The 21,656-nt window shown below is 38.7% G+C and overlaps 3 protein-coding genes across 5 annotated transcripts; 1 reads left to right on the top strand and 2 right to left on the bottom strand.

Moving 5' to 3' along the window:
• Window positions 1-716: 716 nt before the first annotated feature.
• LOC147234062 (beta-2-microglobulin-like) lies at window positions 717-4,261 on the bottom strand. 2 transcript variants are annotated; one of them, XM_086146785.1, is made up of 4 exons: window positions 4,101-4,261; window positions 3,477-3,749; window positions 1,804-1,839; window positions 717-1,347 (listed from the first exon to the last, which is right to left on the bottom strand). In XM_086146785.1, the coding sequence occupies exons 1-3, from the start codon at window positions 4,168-4,170 to the stop codon at window positions 1,826-1,828; spliced, it is 357 nt and encodes a 118-aa protein (XP_086002911.1). In that variant the 5' UTR covers window positions 4,171-4,261; the 3' UTR covers window positions 717-1,347; window positions 1,804-1,825. The 2 variants fall into 2 exon arrangements, with proteins under 2 accessions (XP_086002911.1, XP_086002912.1); XM_086146786.1 differs by having other exon boundaries at window positions 1,197-1,344.
• A 2,481-nt stretch (window positions 4,262-6,742) lies between these two features.
• Window positions 6,743-9,673, bottom strand: LOC147234061 (beta-2-microglobulin-like). Its single transcript, XM_086146784.1, has 3 exons — window positions 9,555-9,673; window positions 8,811-9,083; window positions 6,743-7,956 (listed from the first exon to the last, which is right to left on the bottom strand). Exons 1-3 carry the CDS (start codon window positions 9,622-9,624, stop codon window positions 7,943-7,945), a joined length of 357 nt encoding a protein of 118 aa, XP_086002910.1. The 5' UTR covers window positions 9,625-9,673; the 3' UTR covers window positions 6,743-7,942.
• Window positions 9,674-9,817: 144 nt separating this feature from the next.
• Window positions 9,818-21,177, top strand: tmbim4 (transmembrane BAX inhibitor motif containing 4). 2 transcript variants are annotated; one of them, XM_086146783.1, is made up of 8 exons: window positions 9,818-9,884; window positions 12,688-12,809; window positions 13,470-13,578; window positions 14,284-14,389; window positions 15,061-15,094; window positions 18,234-18,351; window positions 18,435-18,480; window positions 19,920-21,177. In XM_086146783.1, the coding sequence occupies exons 2-8, from the start codon at window positions 12,719-12,721 to the stop codon at window positions 20,124-20,126; spliced, it is 711 nt and encodes a 236-aa protein (XP_086002909.1). In that variant the 5' UTR covers window positions 9,818-9,884; window positions 12,688-12,718; the 3' UTR covers window positions 20,127-21,177. The 2 variants fall into 2 exon arrangements, with proteins under 2 accessions (XP_086002909.1, XP_086002908.1); XM_086146782.1 differs by lacking the exon at window positions 9,818-9,884 and having other exon boundaries at window positions 12,640-12,809.
• Window positions 21,178-21,656: the final 479 nt, after the last annotated feature.

Here is a 21,656-nt window from a genome sequence, read left to right as displayed (position 1 = left end):
CAGTCCAAAAACATGTTTCAAGTTAATATTAATACTCAAAATTGCCCAGAGAGTTAATGATCGACCGTTAGTCTCTATACGTGGCCCAGTGATTGACAGTTGATCAGTCAATGTTCAGCCCACCTCTTGACCCATGACAGCACCAAATGCACCAGCGCCACTGCAGCACTGACTGTGGAATAAGGAGTAATATACACTGCTCAAAAAAATAAAGAGAACACTTAAAAAACACATCCTAGATCTAAATGAATGAAATATTCTTATGAAATACTTTGCTCTTTACACAGTTGAATGTGCTGACAACAAAATCACACAAAAATGATCAATGGAAATCAATTGTATCAACCCATGGAGGGCTGGATAAGAATCACACTCAAAATGAAAGTGTAAAAACCCCAGGCTGATCCAACTTTGATGTAATGTCCTTAAAACAAGTCAAAATGAATCTGTGTTGCTTCCTGAGTGGACACTATGATTTCACAGAAGTGTGATTGCCTTGGAGTTACATTGTGTTGTTCAAGTGTTCCCTTTATTTTTTTGAGCAGTATATATATAAATACATATGTATATATATTATATTTCTAATCCATTTGAATATTCAGTGGATTAGAGCTAGAGGAGTTAAAAAATTCATGTGAAAGGCCTGTGAATGTCCCCTCGGATCTGTATTGAGCAAATCTATTCGAATGGTAGCCAGACAATACAGCCAGAATGACAACAGGTTGATGTTTTTTTATTTAAATACAGACTGTCACACGCATATTTGATATGTTAAAGTGTCCTCAGCTTGAGATAATCCAGCAAAAATTATTACATTTTTTACAGAAATTATCTGACAGTTTGTCTCATTTTTCATGTTACAATCAGATGTTTTTAATACCTTGGTCATTGTTGGACACTTCCAGTGAAAAGTCAAAATGTTTCCACAATGGTCACCATGGATACATTGCCACGGAATCCTCTAAATATCTCTAAATATTAAGATGTTCACCAAACCCCTGGGATTCATTGACCAAGTCCACTCTGAAAATTGGTAATAAAGTATAATTGAAAAAAAAAAAAGATCATTTTTTGTTTACATTACATTGCATTTGGCAGACGCTTTTATCCAAAGCGACTTACAATAGAGGACATGATCATGTTTCACCGAGACATATGAAAGTATTTTTGCTGATTCTGATTCTGCAAAGTCACCAGTAGATGTCGCAAGATTTTGCAACTTGATCTTTGAAGGCCGGGAATCTGGACCCTGAGAAATCAACATTCATAAAGAAACCTAAGTCCCACAGGCAGGAAGGACATTCTGGAATTCTTCTGGAAGACAATTAGCTGCTGTTTCCTCTTCTTCTGTGTTGATTGAGAAAATTGATTTAAACAAGGGGTCAGCAGACAGAATAAAAGCAAACTGAATTGAAAAACAATGTTCGTATGGCAAAGCTAGGATTATAAAATAGTCTGTCCCTGCCAACAGTAATTCTGACATGTGTTTTTTATGTGATTTGATGAATCCTAAATGTCGAAAGTTCTCCACCCTCTATGGAAGCTACTCTTGACTTTTCCATTATGTTAACCTTGATGGCACTGTCTATTTTTTAGTAATGAGTTGCAGACAGAATGGAATTTTTAATGAATTTTTCATTTATAGTACAACACAAAGACAACATGAATTGGAACTTCTTTTCATATGTGTCTAAATTGTCGTTGCATTCCAGTAAATAGTGTGATTCCCATGTAATAAATATTCAGTGCTGATAACGTGTCAAAGCTATGTGACTGGACCGGTAAAAGTGAGTAAGTACATACCTGAAGCGAATCAGTGAAGAAGTTACATATCAGGCTCTACAAAGAAAAATAATTAACTTCATTAAATGTACAACAGCTTGTTTTCCTGGGATAGTTATAACATATCAGCTTCAGGTAGACGAAAAGCAATTTGATTTTAACATTTTTCATCCAAACAGCCTGGAACATGGAATCAGTCAAGCATCAAGACACTAAATCTCAGAGGTGAATAGTTTTGGTCCTCCACGGCTCATCTGAGATTTCAAGACATTAATAAAGAAAGAGCAAATACCACTGTTGACACAATTGGCATGACGTGCTACCAATCATAGCACAGGAATGTCTATTGTTCCTGACATCTACAAAAAAATCCTAAAAGACACTATGCTGCAGCCATATTTTAGAAGTTCATTACACAGGTGTTTTTTTGTACTACAAGACCTCTGTTTGTTTTCTTCACCCTTTAAAGTAAATGAAGAGTCTAACTCTTTCATTCCTCTGTGATGGTGACAGCTATTGTGTTTTACAAAAATGAAGGGGATTGCCTCGTATTAGTCACATGCCCAATTCGAGAACTGGCTGTGATTGGCTCAGCTGGATGAAGCCGCTTGGAATCGGACTGGACAGGACAGGGTCAGGCAGACCTGTACACGAGCTGGTAATATTTATAACATCACTACTATTTTGATCATTTTTTGAAGGTTATCAGCTGATCGCTTGTCTTCACTCAACAAAAGTTGTCTTTACACAAAAGTAAATGCAAGTCCCCGAAAAATTAAGCCAGAAATCTTCTAAAAATATCTGCAAAAAAATTATCCCAAAAAAGCAAAAAATAAAGAAAAATAAAAGAGATCAGAATGTGGTCTCTACATTAATTTGTTTCCTGTTCACATCCATTCATCCATCGTCCACCACTTATCCTACTCCTGGTCATGCAGGATGCTGGAGCCTATCCCAGCTGCCATTGGGCGACAGGCGAGGTACACTCTGGACCGGTCGCCAATCAAACCCAGGGCCACATCAGCAGACAGACAACCATTCACTCTCTTATTCACACATCTGGGTGATTCTCCCAATTTTCACAATTAACATGCATGCATGTTTTTGGGAAGATGGAATGAGACAGCAGAACCCAAAGGAAATCCATGAAGACATGGGGAGAATATGCAAACGCCACACAGAAAGGTCCCCTGTCGGAATCGAACCAGGGTCCTTAGCGCCGTGAGGCCGAAGCACTAACCACTCTGAACCTGTTTTTCACATATCAACTATTTTTTCAATAGATAGACATGATGTTCCATTGGCTAAGGTTGTGGCAAAACAGCTAGAATTGCACATGAACAGGTGCAAGTGGTTTTCAATTCACTGTATTGAGTCTGTCAACTTTCGTGATACAAATATTGCTTGTGATGTTTTAGATACAAAATGTGAGTTGTGGACACCAACATCTTATATACGTTCATGCAGTCAAGGTTATTGAACTTGTTTTGGGTCTGTGCCATTTCAATTTGGTAAAAGTAGCTCTCAGAATAAATGGTTTGGAGACCGCTGTCTTAAAAGGGTCCTTCTCAGTTTGGAATGAATGTACCATCAATAATTCCTCCATGAGTTTGAAGTGTAACCCCATGATTATAATAGTGTTGTACACTGGTATGAAAAATGATGGTGTTGTCATTCAACATAAAGACACCCACCCCAATGGAAGACCTTAATCCGCCCTTCGTGGATCACCCTGCAGCTGTATGTGTCCCATCCCTCCGGAGTGAAGGCCACGTGCTTGGTCGTGTGGTACTTCCAGCTACCATCGAAGGCCACAGCGGTCTGGTTGGCATTTGGTATCTCCTTTTCGTTCTTCAGCAAATCAACTTCAATGGTTGGAGGGTAGAAGTTGGTAACATGGCAGATGAGGACGTTTGGTTTCCCCAGTTCTCCCGGGCGTTTACTGTAAACCTGGACCATGGGTGATTCTTCACATACGCACATAAACACATACAAACATTGAAGATACTTACATTTTCTAGAACATACACAAGTAAGACTTGTACTTCTCTACTACATCTAACTGGTAAGAGAGTTTGACAGGGGTCAAAAGTTTGTGTGTGGCGGGAATGTGATTAGTGTTAATATTGGAGGTTTGAACCCATTAAACATTAAACAGGCGTTTTACCTTCACTCGAGTTTTTCCCTAACTAAAACGCCATAATATAGTCGTAGAATTTTACAAGCTTGTGTATGTATACGGACGTCGAAAAATTTCCAGTTAACTACCGATGTCGTTGTGTTATTGACTACAGTTTAAAATTAAGTAGCATACTCACGTTTTGTGGCCACAGAAACAACCGGGAGACAGGCGAGAAAAAGGGGGAACATGTAGACGAAAGTCCCCATGATTGCTGTGTTTTCAGGAAAAAACTGATTCTGATATCGAAAGTAAAATGGAACTCAGCGCTGATTGGTCGATCCCCGAGAAAAAACGACTTCTGCAAATGGAAACATGAGGTGCCGCCGCAACGCGGAAGTTGACTCGGTTTTTGTAAAGCTTTACTTGATTATTTGCGCAGTCATTTATTTTTATTTTTCAACAAAATTTCTGAGGTACAACAACTTTTCGATTTTGCGTTCTCCAATTCGATAATAAAAGATTTTCAAACTTTCGACTTTGTTTCTCTGAAAGATTTTGGATTTCTTTCTGCTTTCCATTTCGGTTGTTAAAAAAAAGATCTCAATCGATAGTGGGCGAATTATATTTAATTTGAGGTGATCCGAGGTCAACTCAAGATTTATAAAGGGGGGCGGCTGTGGTGAACTGTGGAGGATAAGAGATGAAACGTCTTGAAGGAGTGCGGAGTCTAGCACGGTTGTATCTAGAGAAGTTGTTGGGGATAAAGAGACGAAATCTGGGTTGAAAGCCTCGTAGTCGACGTCTTTATTGAGGCGTTACAATATACAGTAATTTTTGGGCGGCGTGGCGCCGGTTGGACCGGTTGTGCTTAGTACTGAACTTTGCTGGTTCAATTTCCGGCTCCTCCTAGCATGTCGTAGCGTTGTTTTTAAGCAAAACACTGAACCCCAGGCGCTGTTTAGTAGCTGCCTTCTGCTCATGGTTCATCCATTATGGGTTAAATGCAGTGGTCAAATTTCGCTGATGTTGTGCTCTGTGTATTACCATATGTAAAAATAAAAAGCTCTTTCTTCCTCAAGTAATTCAGCATTACAAGGTAAGAAGCAAGTGGTGGAAAACTCCTACAAAACAAACTATAGCAATGATTCTTAGCCTTTTTATTAGTGGGTAACCCCTAGATGTCTCCATGGACTTCAGACTACAGCCACTGGTCTGGTTCTACAGGCCCCAGAACCAATGCAAATACACAAGTAATTTCCTGTTAGAACATTGAACATCTCTTTTTACGGGTGAAGTGAGAAGGGATCCTGGGAGATTGCCATGCTGTGTTGTAACTTGTGCGGCAGACATTGTATTGTCAGCCCCAACCAGGTGGCTCAACCAGAAAACAACCCTCCGTACTCCTGTACTCATTTTGTGCTGCTGTGTTGTGACTGGCGCAGACATTACTTTTCCACGTCTCACAAGAAACCTAGACAAAGTGCTCCTTTACGTCCCTCTGGGAAACTAGATATAACCAAGACATAACTTCTTGACATCTAACAGGAAACCAAAACTCTGTGTTTGTGGAGAGTTACACCTTACCCCTCCCCTAGATGCTCACAGTTAACCCCTCTAAAGTCTGCTTGCTGAGATATGGACAAACTAACAGTACTTCCTATGTAACCATTTGCTTTGTATGTTATCATTTGACTTTATAAACTACTTCCGTACAATGTACTGCAGAAAACTCCATTGGTAACTTTATGATGTGTTCTACATTGCTGACTGGAATTGGCCTCTGCACCAGGTATTATTTGATGTACAAACGACAAAAAACCCCACTATCCACGCCTATTATGGTCTAATATTAACGTGAGGAATAATAAAAAAAACATGATAAGTTTTTCTTAATTAAGACTAACTAAAGTTTGTGACTTTATAAATATGATACAATGCTGAAAAACCATCATAAAGCCATGACTGTACAAGACTTTCCTAATTATCAATAAAACAGTTTTTTTTTGACTGTATTACTTGCTTGACTTGTATAAGAATCATTTGAAAATACAGCGATAAGCCCCTTCTCAACTTTGCATGTGGAGGTATTTTTCCTCCTTGGCTTAAAGATGATGTTTAACATGCAACATAATGAACAACAAATTGAAACATTGGTCATTTAGTTCCTTCAATATTTTTTTCTGATATAAGATCATTTCTTACTGGTTTTCACATAGACCTCACAATACCAACTGTTAATAGGACAACAGTTTCCATCTCTTCAAGTATATGTAGAAAATACCAAATAGTTTGGCATGGCAGTTGTTGCTTTTTTCCTCCCAGCAAGAGGGTAGAGGGTTCCTGGTTCACTTCTGATGGGGAGGCATTCTTGGTGGAGTTTGCACATTCTTCCGTTCCCATTTTTTCCTCCAGGTTCTGTTTTCCTCCCACAGCCCAAAATCATGCATTTAGGTTCATTGGAGACCCTAAATCACCTAGACGTATGCTTGAGTGAGTGAATGGTTGTATTTCTCTGTATGTTGCCATGTCCTCCCAAGGGTGTACCTTGCCTCTCGCATTACTGGGACTGGCCACCACGATCCTGATTGCAGGATAAATGGTGTATATAATGAATGGATGAGTAACAAATATTGTGCTGATGTGGCGATTGTCTTAATTCTGTCACTGTTTGGCAGGCGGTTAGGAGCGCTCATCTGACAGTATCATAAAACAATATAACACAGGTAAGGAGTCAAACAGAGGTCAAGCGAAACTATCCGGATGACAATAGGCAACCATTTAAGTTAATGTGTTAACCAACATGAACATTTTAATAAGAATACAAACATGAGACTATGATGAAGAAGAGTGTCTCCTTACTGATTTATTTCCCGTTAGAGGATACTTTTTCTTTAACTTTTAAATTTTTAAAAGCAAAACATCAAGCAAATTTAACTTGGCATTTACGACAGAGAAATTAAGATTATACTATTAATTACATTTCAGAGAGCATAGTCCAAATTGGTATTGTCTGCATTAAGAATGTATTGCATCGTTCAGTTCAAAAGATCTTATTTGTTAAATAGCAAAAGTATATTCAAAAAGGCCCTTTTCACAGTAAACAAATAGGTGAGTTGATAGGTTATGATTATGTTCTTGATGATTGTTGAGGACATTTTGCACACATGTGGTCGAATGTGTTTTGATCAGTAGCTGATGCATATTGCCACTAATACAAGCAAACAAGAAAAAATCTTACCAACAGTTCCCCATGTATTTTTATTAATCTTGGCCACACTTGTAAAGTAAGAATACATTTTTTGAAAATTGCATAAATTGGACAAATTCAAAAGCTTTCGTGCTTTTCTTTAATAGTAAAATAATATTACACCAGTATAACTGTTTGTTAAACCTATATTGATTTTGTTATTCAACATTATTTAATGATCTGTAAAGGCATGCTGCTGGATACCCTTATCCGTATTCAAAATGTACCAGTATCTTTAACTCTAGGAACATCTTAGCCTTGACTAAAAAGAAATGTCAAGTCCACATAATTGTTCAGCACAGCACAATACGAATACTATGGAAATATTCATGACACACACTTTGGAATATTTGTGAACATTTTTTTTTTTTGTTTAAGGCATGCATGAAGTGCTGTATTAAATGTCTTAGTTACTCAGACTTGAGTATCGGATAGATCATCCTTCATTTTTTCCTCTCTTGTTTCTTTTTCAATTTTGCAACCCACATTTTTTAAAGTCACTAATGAGAATGTGAAATACATGCTGTGAAAAGGGCCATAAACATAAAAGATCATACAAAGACAGCCAACTTGTTCACTGCAAAAGCCCAAATGTCCCTTTTTAAAATGTAGAAAAGAGATTGTGAATATTCTATTAAGACAGAGTGGTTTGATGAGTATGAAATGATAAGAGGAGAAAAGTCTTGGTTGATAGATGATGAAGGGATCAAGCTGTATCTATGCCATGAGATACTTCAATTTGGGTTGAGGAAATTTGGTGGTAGTCACGAGGGCTGCCCATCTCGGAGTCTTTACATGTTAGTCTCTGTAAAAAAAAAAAAACAGGTGAAGTGACTTATCAGCTTTGATCACACTTTTTATTCCATATATGGCTTTTAAAAGAATGCTTTTCTGTTTTTTTGGCTTTAAATGACTAATTCACATATCTCTCTAACGAACAGGAAAGAAAAAAAACAGGAATTGTTGCTTCATATAAAACTTCTATTAGTAAAGAGGTACAAAATTATAATTTTTAATTGATTCTCCTGCCATAAAAAAACAACTTGGGGAGATATTCTCTTTACTATAAAAAAACATCTCATAGAATTTACATCAAAACGAAGTCATACATCCAGCATGATGGCAAATACTTTAGTTTCACTTTCACTTAAATCTTCAGAGGAAAACCAAAGAAAATATTTCTGTATGATAGGAAAGACAACATAAAGTTAGCTGGTGTGTGAGAAGAGGGTGCAGACAATAAGGTTATATGGAAGTAGATTCACTGTGGCAACCACTTAGGGGAACCGCCCAAAGTAATAAAACAAATATTTGGGTTTCACTTTTATATTTGGAGGAAGATTTCACGCACATCTGTAGTTATTTTCTAAATTATTTTTATGGAATGCTTATGCGCTGATTGCCTTCCGAATTAAGTTTTCATTTTATCTTGGTATTTAGATTCTGTACAAATACACACAGGGCACAGGAGGAAACAGGCAACATTAACTCTCTTAAACCTTGAAGACCTTTTTGAACACATTTGATTATACATTTTCAAATGATTTCTTTGGAAAAAGGGAACTGAACTGTCTATTTCAGTTATTCATTTATTCGTTCATTTTAAGTTATTTTTGGAAAAAAAGGAATAATAGAAAAGGAAAAACAGGCAGGACTTACCCCAGACGTAGTTAGTTGATTTACCAATGTGTGTCACCCTGCATTTGTAACTTTCTCCTGACTTGGGGGTGAAGGCCACAGCCTTGCGCAGGTGGAAGCGCCAGTCCTGACTGAAGGAGAGGTCGGTCTGGTTGGCCCCTTTGAGCACCTCATCGCCCTTCATCAGGTCGATGGTGATGTCAGGAGGATGGAACTCGCTGACATAGCAGATCAGGACGTTTTCTGACCCAAACTGCCCAGGAACCTGGCTGTACACCACCACCTTGGCTGGGCCTACAGGTGGACAGTGAAGTTTTTACACTGGAACATGTGCGCGCGCGCGCGCACACACACACACACGCACACACACACACACACACTATCGCGCAAACCAGGGCCACTGTTTCCTGAATTCTATAATTCAATTGTTATATTCCCGTCCATGTAATTTCCTATGTCCGAATGCTTTGGAAATAGAATAGAACTCGAAACTGTAGAAACTGTCTTTCAATATGTGCGTGACGCAGCAAGGAGAAATCGAAAGTAAGAGTCAGTTGAACGACGGCAAACCAAAAGACGAAAACCCAGCTTTTCTTTATAAATCAACTTAAATAGACGAATATCCTACTGACTCGAGTAGTTTAAACGACTCCTTGTTCAGCCCAGAAGTAACACACTAACATATTGTTAAAAGAGCGTATTTCAAATTGTACGCCATTTCAAAATATATATGAAAGCATTTCATGAAAGCATTTAACTACTTACTGTACTTGGCGTCAACAACGAGGAAGACAACAGCAGTCAAAAAAACGCCGAACTTCACCGTCCAAGCCATCTTGGGAACGTTTAGTTGCACTTCAGTCGAAGACCAAAGAAGAGACTGTCTGACGAGGAGGAGCAGCCCGGTTAAAACGGACGAGGGCCGCCCACCTTGCTATTTTCCGCCAATCATTAATTCTATCAGAGTGTTACTAGGCAGGCCAGAAATATACAGGCCAGGAGCACCTTCGCATGAAGGCAGGCTCGTACTGACGCCCCACAGGAACAAAGCACGTCGTAGGACAACGTGTTTCCATCGCAGTTTTCGAGACGACCGTAAGCCTACGTTGGTGTCTTGTTATGGCCTTTCTGCCCTTATCTCCAAAACATCTAACATGTTCTGTCCCTCTGATGAACTAATTTTCCCAAGCTTTTCTCCAGCCGTTTCAGAACTGCTTGAACCCGTTTGTTTACCACTTTTATAAACTCTGAATTGCTCTGCACTGTTGACCTTCAGTACTTAAAATCCATCACCTTCTTTATGTCCAGTCCCTGTTGCTACACGGTTCCACTGCACTCCTTTCATGTATACATGCATTCTGTCTTGCGGTGTCTAACCTCCATTCCTCTCCTTTCCAGAACATACCTCCAGCTCTTGAGATTGTCCTCTACCTGTTCCCTGCTCTCACTGCAGATCACAATGTCATCTGCAAACATCCCTGTCTATGGAGGTTTCTGTCTAACCTCATCAATCAGCCAACCGATGTCCGCTGTAAACAAAAATGGTCTCAGAGCTGACCCCCGATGTTGTCCCCTCTCAACCTTTAACTTCTCTTTCACACCTACATTCACACCTCACCACTGACTCACAGCTAGCATACATGTCCTGTACCAGTCTAACATACTTCTCTGTCACTCCAGACTTCCTTATGCAGTACCATCCAAATTTATAAAAAATAATAAACAAAACACAGATACAGAGAATAAACAATCTATCTTTAAACAGCAATATTTCATATGAGGGAAAATGATTGAAAGAATATGATTTTTTTAAATAATTCATCAAGACTGAGATACTTAACAGCATTCTTATTACTTTTGCTTCATTCCTTGCTAGTTGTTGCAATTATCAAAATCATGTTTTAAGTACTATTTTGATTTGCTGTGGCAACTATTGAAGTGAGCAGTTGAAAAAAAAGAAGAAAAATATATAATATATATTAAAAAATGTATTGTATGTTTAATACCATTTTGGGGAAAAAACCACATCTTCCTATCTTGCTATGTTGGTCTTTTATAACTTTTTTTATGCTGTGTGTAGAAATGTGGGATCAAAACCCAAACATAACAACAACTAAGGTATCAAAGTCTACACTGAGTAACAGAACAGGAAACATTCCGCTAAGGGGACTTGAACAACAATTGAAATTCAAGATTTAACCTTCATACAAATTTAACTAACTAAACAGCAAGGGACAGATCACAGCAAGGTACAGGAAGCTGACTGGATGAGTGACAGAACAGGATAGAAGAGGACTGACGAGGGGAATATGGCGGTAGACACACAAAAGGAAGCAAACAGAGAACTGGGAGTGGTTGTAATCCAGATTGTAAAAACCAACAGTTATCAATCCTTTTCAATCTATCATTTAAATAATTTGATTTGATATTTTCTTGCTGATAAAAGTAGATTTTAAATGTTTGAATCTAAACATAAGAGTGAGCCTTCTGGGCAACTTAAAGCTGATGTCCCTTATTTATCTATTTATATCAAGTTTCCTTCACTTACAAAAAGTCATGTGGTCTGTGATTTTGTTTTTTTTGATGTCTCAATGCTGAAACTTACCTAACGTGTTTTGCTATCCCTTTCCGCCTCTCAATTGTTTCCAAAACAACCTCTCTCTCTCTCCCTCTCTCTCTCTCTCTCTCTCTCTCTCTCTCTCGCTCTCACACACACACACGCATACACACAAACACACACACAGACACACACACACACACACACACACACACACACACACACACACACACACACACACACACACCGGCTACTGGAATTGGAAATAAACTAGCTAGTCACGCTATTAAATGTTGATTAATGGCTAATAGAAGTTGATAATTATGCTAATAATGAAGAATAAAAGGCTGCAATAATAGTTGACAAGAAAGGCTTAAAGGGCACCTACAAGATTAATAGAGAGCGAAATGGAGAAATTGTCACACATAGTTAAACATAGTTAAACCGTGCTGTCACATGCCAATTCGTACAAACACAGACAACATCAGCCCCACAAGTCCAATAATAATGAAGATTCACAAAGTGAAAAGATAGCTACATATGGCTTGAGAGGAAGCAAAGGAAATACTAGATAGACCAGTAAAATTCATTAGGCCAAAAACCAAAAAATATACAATCTGATGTCTGAGATTCCTTGTGAACCATCAAGTTACATACATGTTATATTCCCCTTTCAGGCTTTGTTTTTAATTTGTCTATCTATCTATTTATTTATTTATTTTCTTTTACTTTCTTTTTCGTCTAGCATTAAACATTTCTCACAAACCTTTAACAATGTTAACTTCTGATTACATATAGAACGAATGTCCTTATGTCCTTTGCTTCCTCATCCCCGATTGTTTCATTGACATTCGATTCTACCTTGGCATGTTTATTTGTACCTATGTATATTTGTTTATGCTATTTGTGTTCAATCAAAATTAAAAAAAATCATTAGGAGTCAGAATTCTATCTCTATCTCTCTCCTTCTGTCAAACATGCACATTTACCTTTGATATAGCCAACCTAAAACTAATTGTATGTTTAATACCATTTTGGGTATTAAACATACATAAAATGTTGTTTTAACTGCAATTGTCGTCATTATCATTATTACTAGTGGTAGTACTTTATTTTTGTTATTTTTTCCAGTCTTTCATCAAGCATTTGTGTATCAAAATGATCAAATCACACATTGATACCACATCCTTTATTTTACATTTTTATTTTTGTTAATTGTATGCCAGTATTATAAATAAAGATTTAAAGCGCGTAAAAAAACGCATGTAAATTGAGCCCGCCTATGTGAAGCCTCGGTCAGTCCAGACAGCTGACTGTAGGTGTGTGTCTATGCTTCCGTAGCAGTGTGCAGAAAGAACACCACGGTGACAACATGAGCAGCGAAAAATATCCACGGTCTTCAATTGAAGACGACTTCAACTATGGCACCAACGTGGCTACAGCGAGTGTCCAGATCCGTATGGGTAAGTAAATATATGAATTTTGACAGTAATAGTACTTGCTAGTATGACGCTAGCCGTGCAGCTAACTTGGCTAACGCTCATATCTGCACAGTCCACCACAATCTTGATAATAGCCAACTCCAAACTCCAGTCATTACTTGGGCTTTTTTAAAGCCTGCATATCAACGTCGTTAGATATTATATCGATATAGTTAATTATTGATTTTGAATGATTGTTTAGTCAAAGATGTGTTGTTTTTCTAAATCGGCTAAAGTCAGTGTTGGAACAAGGGTTGAGGCACGAAATTTCACTTCGTTTCAGATGAAGACTTTTTCGTATAATCATTTGTTCTTATTCATGGTTATTTTACTCTCAACCCCTTATGCAGCAGATACCTGAAATATATGTATTTTTTAATTTATTAGTATACATGTAAGTGATGGACCAACGTTAGCAAGGAATCTCCAAAAGCAATCAATAACGAAAGCAGAAAAAAAATACCTAAAAGGTATTAAAAAAATACCTAAAACAATATTACAGCCCATCAAACAATAGCAGAAAAAAGAGAACTATAAGAGCAAGTATGTATTTTTTAGGTTGATGCCTCATGTAGGCATGAAAGTTGAAGCCACTAAAAGTTGTCAACTCATTTGAGCACTACACTGCAATGTTTCCCGTAGACTTCCTTCGCAAGGTGTACTCCCTCCTGAGCCTGCAGATCATCCTGACCACGGCTACATCAGCCCTCTTCATGTTTTCTCAGCCCATCAAGCAGTTCGTGCATGACAGGTAAGGACATATATTATCATCTTCAGTAAACTTGACTGGTCATCACTCAAAGCTGATGATTTCCTTGGCTAATCTTTAAGAGCTCCCATTTTGAAAAGTAATCTTGTCTAAGGTGTTTTTGTAAAGGTTACAGAAGCTGCTCTCGTCATATCCTTTAACATTTTTGAAATTATCCTTTTTATTATTATCATTATTATTCAGTTATTGAATTCTATTCACAAATTTATCAGAGGTACAGAGGTTTCCCAAGTAGTGATAACAAGAAGTTGCTAGAAATCACTGTTCCTTGATTTCGCCCATTGTTATCGCTGATGTATAATTTTTCATAAGGAGTAGATGCTGTTTTTGCCATAATAACGGCTTCTTTTTTATTTTTAAATAGATATTTCAATAAAGGTTCTTTGAATATCCACATTTGATTATTGCCAAGTTAATTATTTTCCAATAACTCTCCTTTTAAAAAATATGGATTACTAAAGTTTTGTAAAATGATCAACAAACACTTTGAAAAGAACATAAAATAAATCCAGATGACAAAAAAATTAAAGTAAAAAGTAGCACACAATTATGTTTTGACTTTTGACCTCTATGATTTAACAGAGATTATCCTTGGTCAAATCACTAGGGTTTTTAAATTACTTTTTATTCCCTAGTTATAAGCAGATGCTAAATTATCTGACATGTGACTGCTTTGGTTCTCCTCAGTCCTGCTGTGGTACTGGGCTCTGCTCTGGGCTCACTGGTCCTGCTCTTGGCACTTGCTGTATACCGACACCAGCACCCCCTCAACCTCTACCTGCTGCTCGTGTTTGTAAGTCTGCTTGATTTGCCAGTCATTTCACCACTGGGGATGAATGTGATATTCTCCTTCTTAGTCTGCTTCTATCATGTGATGTTCCAAGATAAGAGATAGTTTAAAATATATTGTACTTCAATGGAGAAAGGACCTTCTCCTGCTATATTGTTTTCCTTGCATCGCCCAGTTCTGCTTCCAGAAATGACACTTGCACCCATAGGAATCTCATCTCCGGGAGTGTCCAAGAGCTCTCTCAGAGGATTCCCTTCATATTTAATTGATATTTCACCCCAGAGACCCCAGATCAATGAATAGATTGCTCCTAGAGCATCACTTACCATGAAGCCATTTGATTATGCTGAAACCCTGGGGTGACTCTGAGGTCACAGGCATACCCACTCATCCAGCGCAATGAAACTGGGTCCAGTTATGTACAGAACTTTATCTAATGTCAGCTGCTTAACAGAAAGACAGATATTGATTAGTTATATTTATTGTGTGGGAGTTCACAATAATGGGATCCCCCTACCTCCCCAGGAGGCTTAGGTAGCTTTAATTCTGGCTAAACTTATTCACTTTGAAAGTGCTTGTAGTAGCTCAACTTGATAGTCCGATCCTGCGGTTGAGTCTTTTTGGTGTATGTCTGGTCTGTGTGTACCTGTTTTTAATTGTCTGTTTTTTTTCAGACTCTGTTGGAGGCTGTTTCTGTGGCCACAGCTTGTAAGTAATGACTTTGAAGCATTTCTATAGACAGTATGAGCTATAGTCAGTAGGGTTAGGTACAGGTTTTTTTCTTAAGTTTCTACTTTCAGGGGTCTTTCTGTTTGATCACCTTTTGCAAAATAAAGCATAATAAGGTAAGATAAACTTTATTGATCCCCATCGGGGAAATACCTTTGTTATAGCGATGGAACAGTTATAATGTCAAAGAAAAGAAAAGTAAATATGAAATAAAAAAGATATACATAAATATAAAGGCAGAAGACAGTAGATAGCGAGGATTTTTTTTTTCTACGAATAAAAAGACAGCAGATAAATAGACAGCAGATAACAACAAGAACAAGAAGAAGAACAACAGCAACAACATCAGGGATAACATTGGGAAACATCAAGGAACAGTGTGGCTGATAAATATACAACCAGAACTAAACAACAATATAAATAGAGTGAAAAAAATGAATAGCAATGAGTAAAATAAATAAACAAAAAAAGGCAGGATGTGTGCCAAATGCAGTCTCAGGGCGGCACGGGCTGGTGTCTCCCTGACCCAGTCCCAAGCCTGCATAAGGGTTGCATCAGGAAGGGCATCCGGCGTAAAACTTTTGCCAAAACCAAACATGCTAGTTAAACTTAATAACCAGATCATACTGGATCGGTCGAGGCCCGGGTTAACAACGACCACCATTGGTACCGATGACCTACAGGGAACCAATGGAAACTGGGCTACTGTAGGACAAAGAAGGAGAGGATGAAGGCGTGTTCGGAAGCAGAGAAAGAAGAGGAAAGGCAAGAGTCTGGGACTGAGAGTAGGGACTCTGAATATTGGGACTATGACAGGAAAAGGTAGAGTTGGTTGACATGATGCAGAGAAGAAAGGTGGATATACTGTGTGTCCAGGAGACCAGGTGGAAAAGTAGTAAGGGTAGAAGCTTAGGAGCTGGCTTTAAGTTGTACTATCATGGTACAACTTAGGGAGAGAATTATTTATACAGGTTGGTGAAACAGAGAAACAAAGATGGAGAGGATGAACCACAGGTCCGGGTGATTAAGTAAAGACAGGGAAATGTATTGACTGACAGATGCTAGAGGAGTGATGGAAAGAGTACTTTGAAGAGCTGATGAATGTGGAAAATGAAAGAGAGGCAAGCGTAGTAGAGGTGACTATTGTAGACCACAAAGTAGCAGAGATTAGTAAAAGTAAAGTGAGGAGGGCATTGAAGAGGATGAAGAATGGAAAGGCAGTTGGTCCTGATGATATACCTGTGGAGGTGTGGAAGTGTCTAGGAGATGCAGTGGTGGAATTTCTGACTAGATTATTCATCAGGGCCATAGAGAGCGAGAAGATGCATGAAGAATGAAGAAGTGTGATGTTGCCCATTTTTAAGAATAAGGGGGATGTGCAGAATTGCAGCATCTATAGAGGGATAAGTTGATGAGCCATACAATTAAGTAATGGAAAGAGTAGAGAAAACTAGACTGAGAGTAGAAATCAGCATTTGTGAACAGCAGTATGGCTTCATGCCAAGAAAGAGTACTACAGATGCAGTATTTGCTTTTAGAATGCTTATAGAGAAGTACAGAGAAGGCCAGGGGGAGCTGCAGTGTGTTTTTGTAGACCTAGAAAAAGCATATGGCAGGGTGCCAAGAGAGGGACTCCGCTGTTGTATGAGGAAATCTGGGGTGGCAGAGAAGTATGTTAGACCTGTGCAGGACATGTATGGTAGTTGTGAGGCAGTGGTGCAGTGTGCTCTCGGGGTAACAGAGAAGTTCAAGGTGGAGGTGGGACTCCACCAGGGATCATGTCTGAGTGCCTTCTTGTTTGCCATGGTGATGGACAGGCTGACAGGTCAGGTTTGACAGGAATCTCCATGGATCATGATGTTTGCAGATGACATTGTGATCGGTAGTGAGAGCAGAGAACAGGTTGAGAAAAATCTAGAGGTGGAGGTATGCGCTGGAAAGCAGAGGAATGAAAGTTAGTTGCAGCGAGACAGAGTATATGTGTGTGAATAAGAGGAACCTAGGTGGAACGGAGAGGGTACAGGGAGTGGAGATCAAGATGTAGGAGGATTTCAGGTGCTTGGGGTCAACAGTCCAGATCAGCGGAGAGTGTAGAAAAGAGGTGAAGAGATGCGGTCAAGCTGGTTGGAATGGGTGGAGAAAAGTGTCAGGGATATTATGCGACATAAGACTATCAGCCAGAATGAAAGGAAAGGTGTACAAGACAGTGCTGAGACCAGCGATGTTGAATGGCCTAGAAACAGTTACAATAACGAAAAGACAGGGGACAGAGCTAGAGGTCGCATAGATGAAGATGCTAAGGTTCTCTTTGGGAGTGACCAGGATGGATAGAATCAGGAATACGTCTATCAGAGGAACAGCACACGTTAGATGTTTTGCAAAGAAGGTCAGAGGAGCCAGACTGATATGATTCGGTTATGTCCAGAGGAGGGATAGTGAATATATTGGAAGACGGATGCTGGAATTGGAGCTGCCAGGCAGGAGGTCTCAAGGAAAGCCTAAGAGAAGATTTCAGGACGTAGTGATAGAGGATATGAAGGTAGTTGGTGTGAGAGAGGAGGACACAGAGAATAAGGTTAGATGGAGAGGCTGATTTGCTGTGGCGACCCCTAAAGGGAAAGCCGAAAGGAGAAGAAGAAGAATAAGAAGAATAAGAGGAAGGCAGGATGAGTGCGGGCTGGGATAAACAAGGATAAGAGAGTCAATGTGAAATGAAAATACTGCTGATTATTAATTGATTCTAGAATTATCACTGGACCAGACCTCATGCTGCAGTTTATCTTCTTATGCCCCTGATAGTTTTTGTGAACATTTGCTAAAAGACTCAGCTGTAACATAACAGCAACCTGCTGTCTAGACTTGTCAAACTTTACTCAGCCCACGGCCCAACCACAGCTTCATGATCCATCTTTGCTGCTCTGAATTTGAAACCGTCGAAGAATTAGCTAAATTTTTTAGTGTCATTTTCAAATGTAGCAAATAAATCCTAAACAGAAACATTGAAGCATTACTTTTAAAATATTGTACAGCTGATGTAATTCATTGAAATGAACTGTCAGCAGCAAGTGTTTCTCTCGAACCCGTGAACACAATGACTTGACTGAGCTGTCCTCCTTAGTGACATTCTATGAATACACCACTGTGCTGCAAGCCTTGTTCCTGACCTGCGCCGTATTTGCTGGCCTGACAGCCTTCACCTTCCAGTCCAAAAGGGACTTCAGTAAAATGGGTGCAGGGTGAGTGAATCACTACTGCTGCCTGGGGGTTCTTTGGGTTTTCTAATGCTTGATCTAGTCTTTTTTTTTTTTTTCATCCACAGACTTTTCTCCTGCCTTTGGATTCTCATCATCGCAAGCTTCGTTAGTGTAAGTTTGACGGTTCTGCTCTGAATCCCACTAAATTGAAGGAGGCCTAAAACTGCCAAGCACACAGTTTCTGTTATGATCTGTGTCTTGGCGGTTTCTTTTGTTTCGCGTTAGATATGTTGCTAGAAATAACTGCGGAAAGTACCTAGCAAAAAAAAACAGAAGAACGGAAGAAATGCACAGATGAATGATTAATCTGTAACTGAAACAGGCATGGTGTGATATTGAAAGTGAAAGAACACAGTGCAAGAAAACCAGATATACACGTTGTTTTTCTTTCTATCATTCAGTTGTCGACTCTTCTTATTTGTTCAATCAGTGGGGACACTTAAGGAATCTCGGAACTTGTTTTTAACAACATTTTGATGGCATCTTGAGTTTGGCTTTCAGTGTTCAGAGGGCCAGCAATCTAATTTTATTTAAGTCATTTGTGTGTAAAATTCAAAGTGGAAGAACCTTTTAGACTTGTTGAATGACCATAAAGACTTTTCCAGTAGTTCCCTTAGGACAAGTGAAATTTTACAGCAAATTTTAAGAATCTCTTGGGGCATTTCACAAAAACCTCGCACTTGCAGGACTTGTAGAATTTAAGAATAACCCAAAAACATTGTCCTTCGAGCCACTGCTGGTTCCCATGGCGACATAATGAATAAAGTAAATTGAAGGCAAAAAAGGAGCTGTCAGAACTACCAATGGTTCACCTTGAAGTTTAAGTTCACTGCATCCCCTGGTGGTCATAATCAGGAATCACTTTATAATGACATGAGAAACAAAAAGAGAGCCCTTATTTTATAAAATAACTATACCAAAATAAGGGAAGTAGCGTAGTGGTTAGTGCTTCTACCTCACAGCAAAATCCTGGAATCCCTAGTTTGACTCCAACAGGGGCCTTAGTTTTTCCGGTTTCCTTTCACAATCCAAAAAACATGCTGAACGTTCACTGGGAGACCTAATTAACCAGATGTTTGAACAAGTGGTGAATGCTTGTCTGTCTTTATATGAGGCCAGTCCAGAAAGCCCCCTGTGTCCTGCCCAATGACAGCTAGGATTTGCTCCAGCACCTCCGTGGCCCTGAATGCGGGGGAATCGATATAGAAAATGAATCAATATATCAAAATGAACTACAAATAGTAGGAAAACTCCGAAAAGATCATCAAGGACAGAATTGTTCTTATATAACGATAACAGTGGAAAACACCTCAGCTGAACAAAATCTGTTAGCGTAAAAGATTTTTTTGTTTTAAAGTAAGTCTCAAAATCCAATAATTTTAATTGTACAAAAGAAAATGGTACTCTTTTCTTTAATGTTCACCAAAAAACAGATCGGCATATGGTTGGATAGATGTATAAACACAGGTATTGATATAAAACAGATCTGACCTGTGTGGACCTGTGAGAAGCTCTGTCCCAGACCCTGCTGACTCTGCTCTCTCTCATAGTTCTTTTTCCAAAGTGATGTCATGGAGCTGGTCCTGGCTGGCGTTGGAGCCCTGGTCTTCTGTGGCTTCATTATTTTTGACACCCACCTGCTGATGAAGCAGCTCTCCCCTGAGGAGCACATCCTGGCCTCCATCAACCTCTACTTGGACATTGTCAACCTCTTCTTGCACATCCTGCGCATCCTTGACTCAATGAAGAAACACTGAGCTTACATTCAATCACCGGCCTCTGTTGATGTAATTCTAACTGTTGAGAGATTCTTTTTAAATTCACTTGATTTATTGCTGTGTTGTTTTTATCCTTGAACCAAGATCCACTGACCCTGTCATTTGCCATCCATTTAGCACATAGACTGGATGCGAATCAGAGCATTAAATTTGTCTCGTCACTGTCCAGTCTGTTAAAAGAAAAGAGAGGAAGATGAGTAAGTCCGCTAACAATAGAGCTGGACATGTCCACTCATCTTGTTCAATGCTAAATAGGTCATTACACTTTAGCCTCTTACACACCTTACTTTCCTCGACGAGTTAAACAAAGGTTTTATAGTTTGCAATTGCTAATCTTTTGACCAAACACTCAATTCCTGATAACGTGAGCCGAAGACGCCCCTGTGAACAGACCAGCCGTTTAGTACCAAAAATAAAATCACATCAAAAAACAACTAACCATTAGATATCTGTAGGAACAAGGATCCTTCCTAAGTACGAGCATGTCAAAGGGCACAGGCACACCCATTAAAATCATAACCTTAAAATCAATGACTAATTAATAAACTTAAATGGCAGGCCATTAAATGTTAAACTGCAGAAAAATTAGAATAAAACAACTGTCTCTTTTTTGAAATAGAAAGAATCAAAGTTCAAAACACATCAGTGAGCAGGAATATTCAATAAAATGAAGTACTGGAGGGCGCTGCAACCCCCTATCCCTCAAGAGTGACCAGGTTTATTTGGTTACCATTTTAAAACTTTCCAATAATTTACAGTGGGATCTCAGGGATGTCAGAAATTCCCCCTGCATTTCTCACTGCTGCTTAAACACAAAGAGTGTACATGTCATTTCCAGGGTCTGAACCCCCATAGAGATGTTAACTTTAAATTTTTGCTTTTTCTTAATAGTAATGTATATTGAAGACCATGTGCAATGTGTGTTTAATTTTTAAATAAGCTCTTCTATGAAATACAGTCAGTTGTATGGTGCATTAAAGTGTTGTGGATGTAATAATAAAATGTTCTCATGGGATAAATTTTCATACTATTCCTGCTTCAAAACTGCTTCTCTTCTACTGTAACATCATTCACTTGTCCATGATGAGAAAAGAAAATCATACTTCCTGACAACTGCAGAAATGGATGACATGCATGTGTACCCAAATCCTGTTATCACATTTACTAGACATTGTTCTACAAATGCAGTTTCACCTATTGCTTCTGGGGTAAAGCATTAAAACTGTAAAGGCATTTGAATATTGTATATTGATTGTAATGTGTAGAAGCAAAACTTTTTGTGAGGAATTTCACAAGTTTAGGTTGAAACAAAAAATGTTATTTGTGGGTGTGTTTTAAATTGCCGTATTCTATAGTCATGTATATTTTGTTTTGTTGTTTTTCTCTGCCTTATTTTTTTTGTTGAATATATTTATATGTACAGTCAGGTCAATAAGTATTTGATCCCCCTGTGATTTTGCAAGTTCTCCCACTTAGAAATCATGGAGGGGTCTAAAATGTTCATTGTTG

This window comes from Fistularia commersonii, chromosome 5 (genome assembly GCF_037954325.1).
Source record: "Fistularia commersonii isolate RoL2024-O1a breed Wild chromosome 5, RoL_Fcom_v1.0, whole genome shotgun sequence".
NCBI lineage: Eukaryota > Metazoa > Chordata > Actinopteri > Syngnathiformes > Fistulariidae > Fistularia > Fistularia commersonii.
Note: the sequence above shows the minus strand (reverse complement) of the source record. Positions and strands in the feature narration are given on the sequence as shown.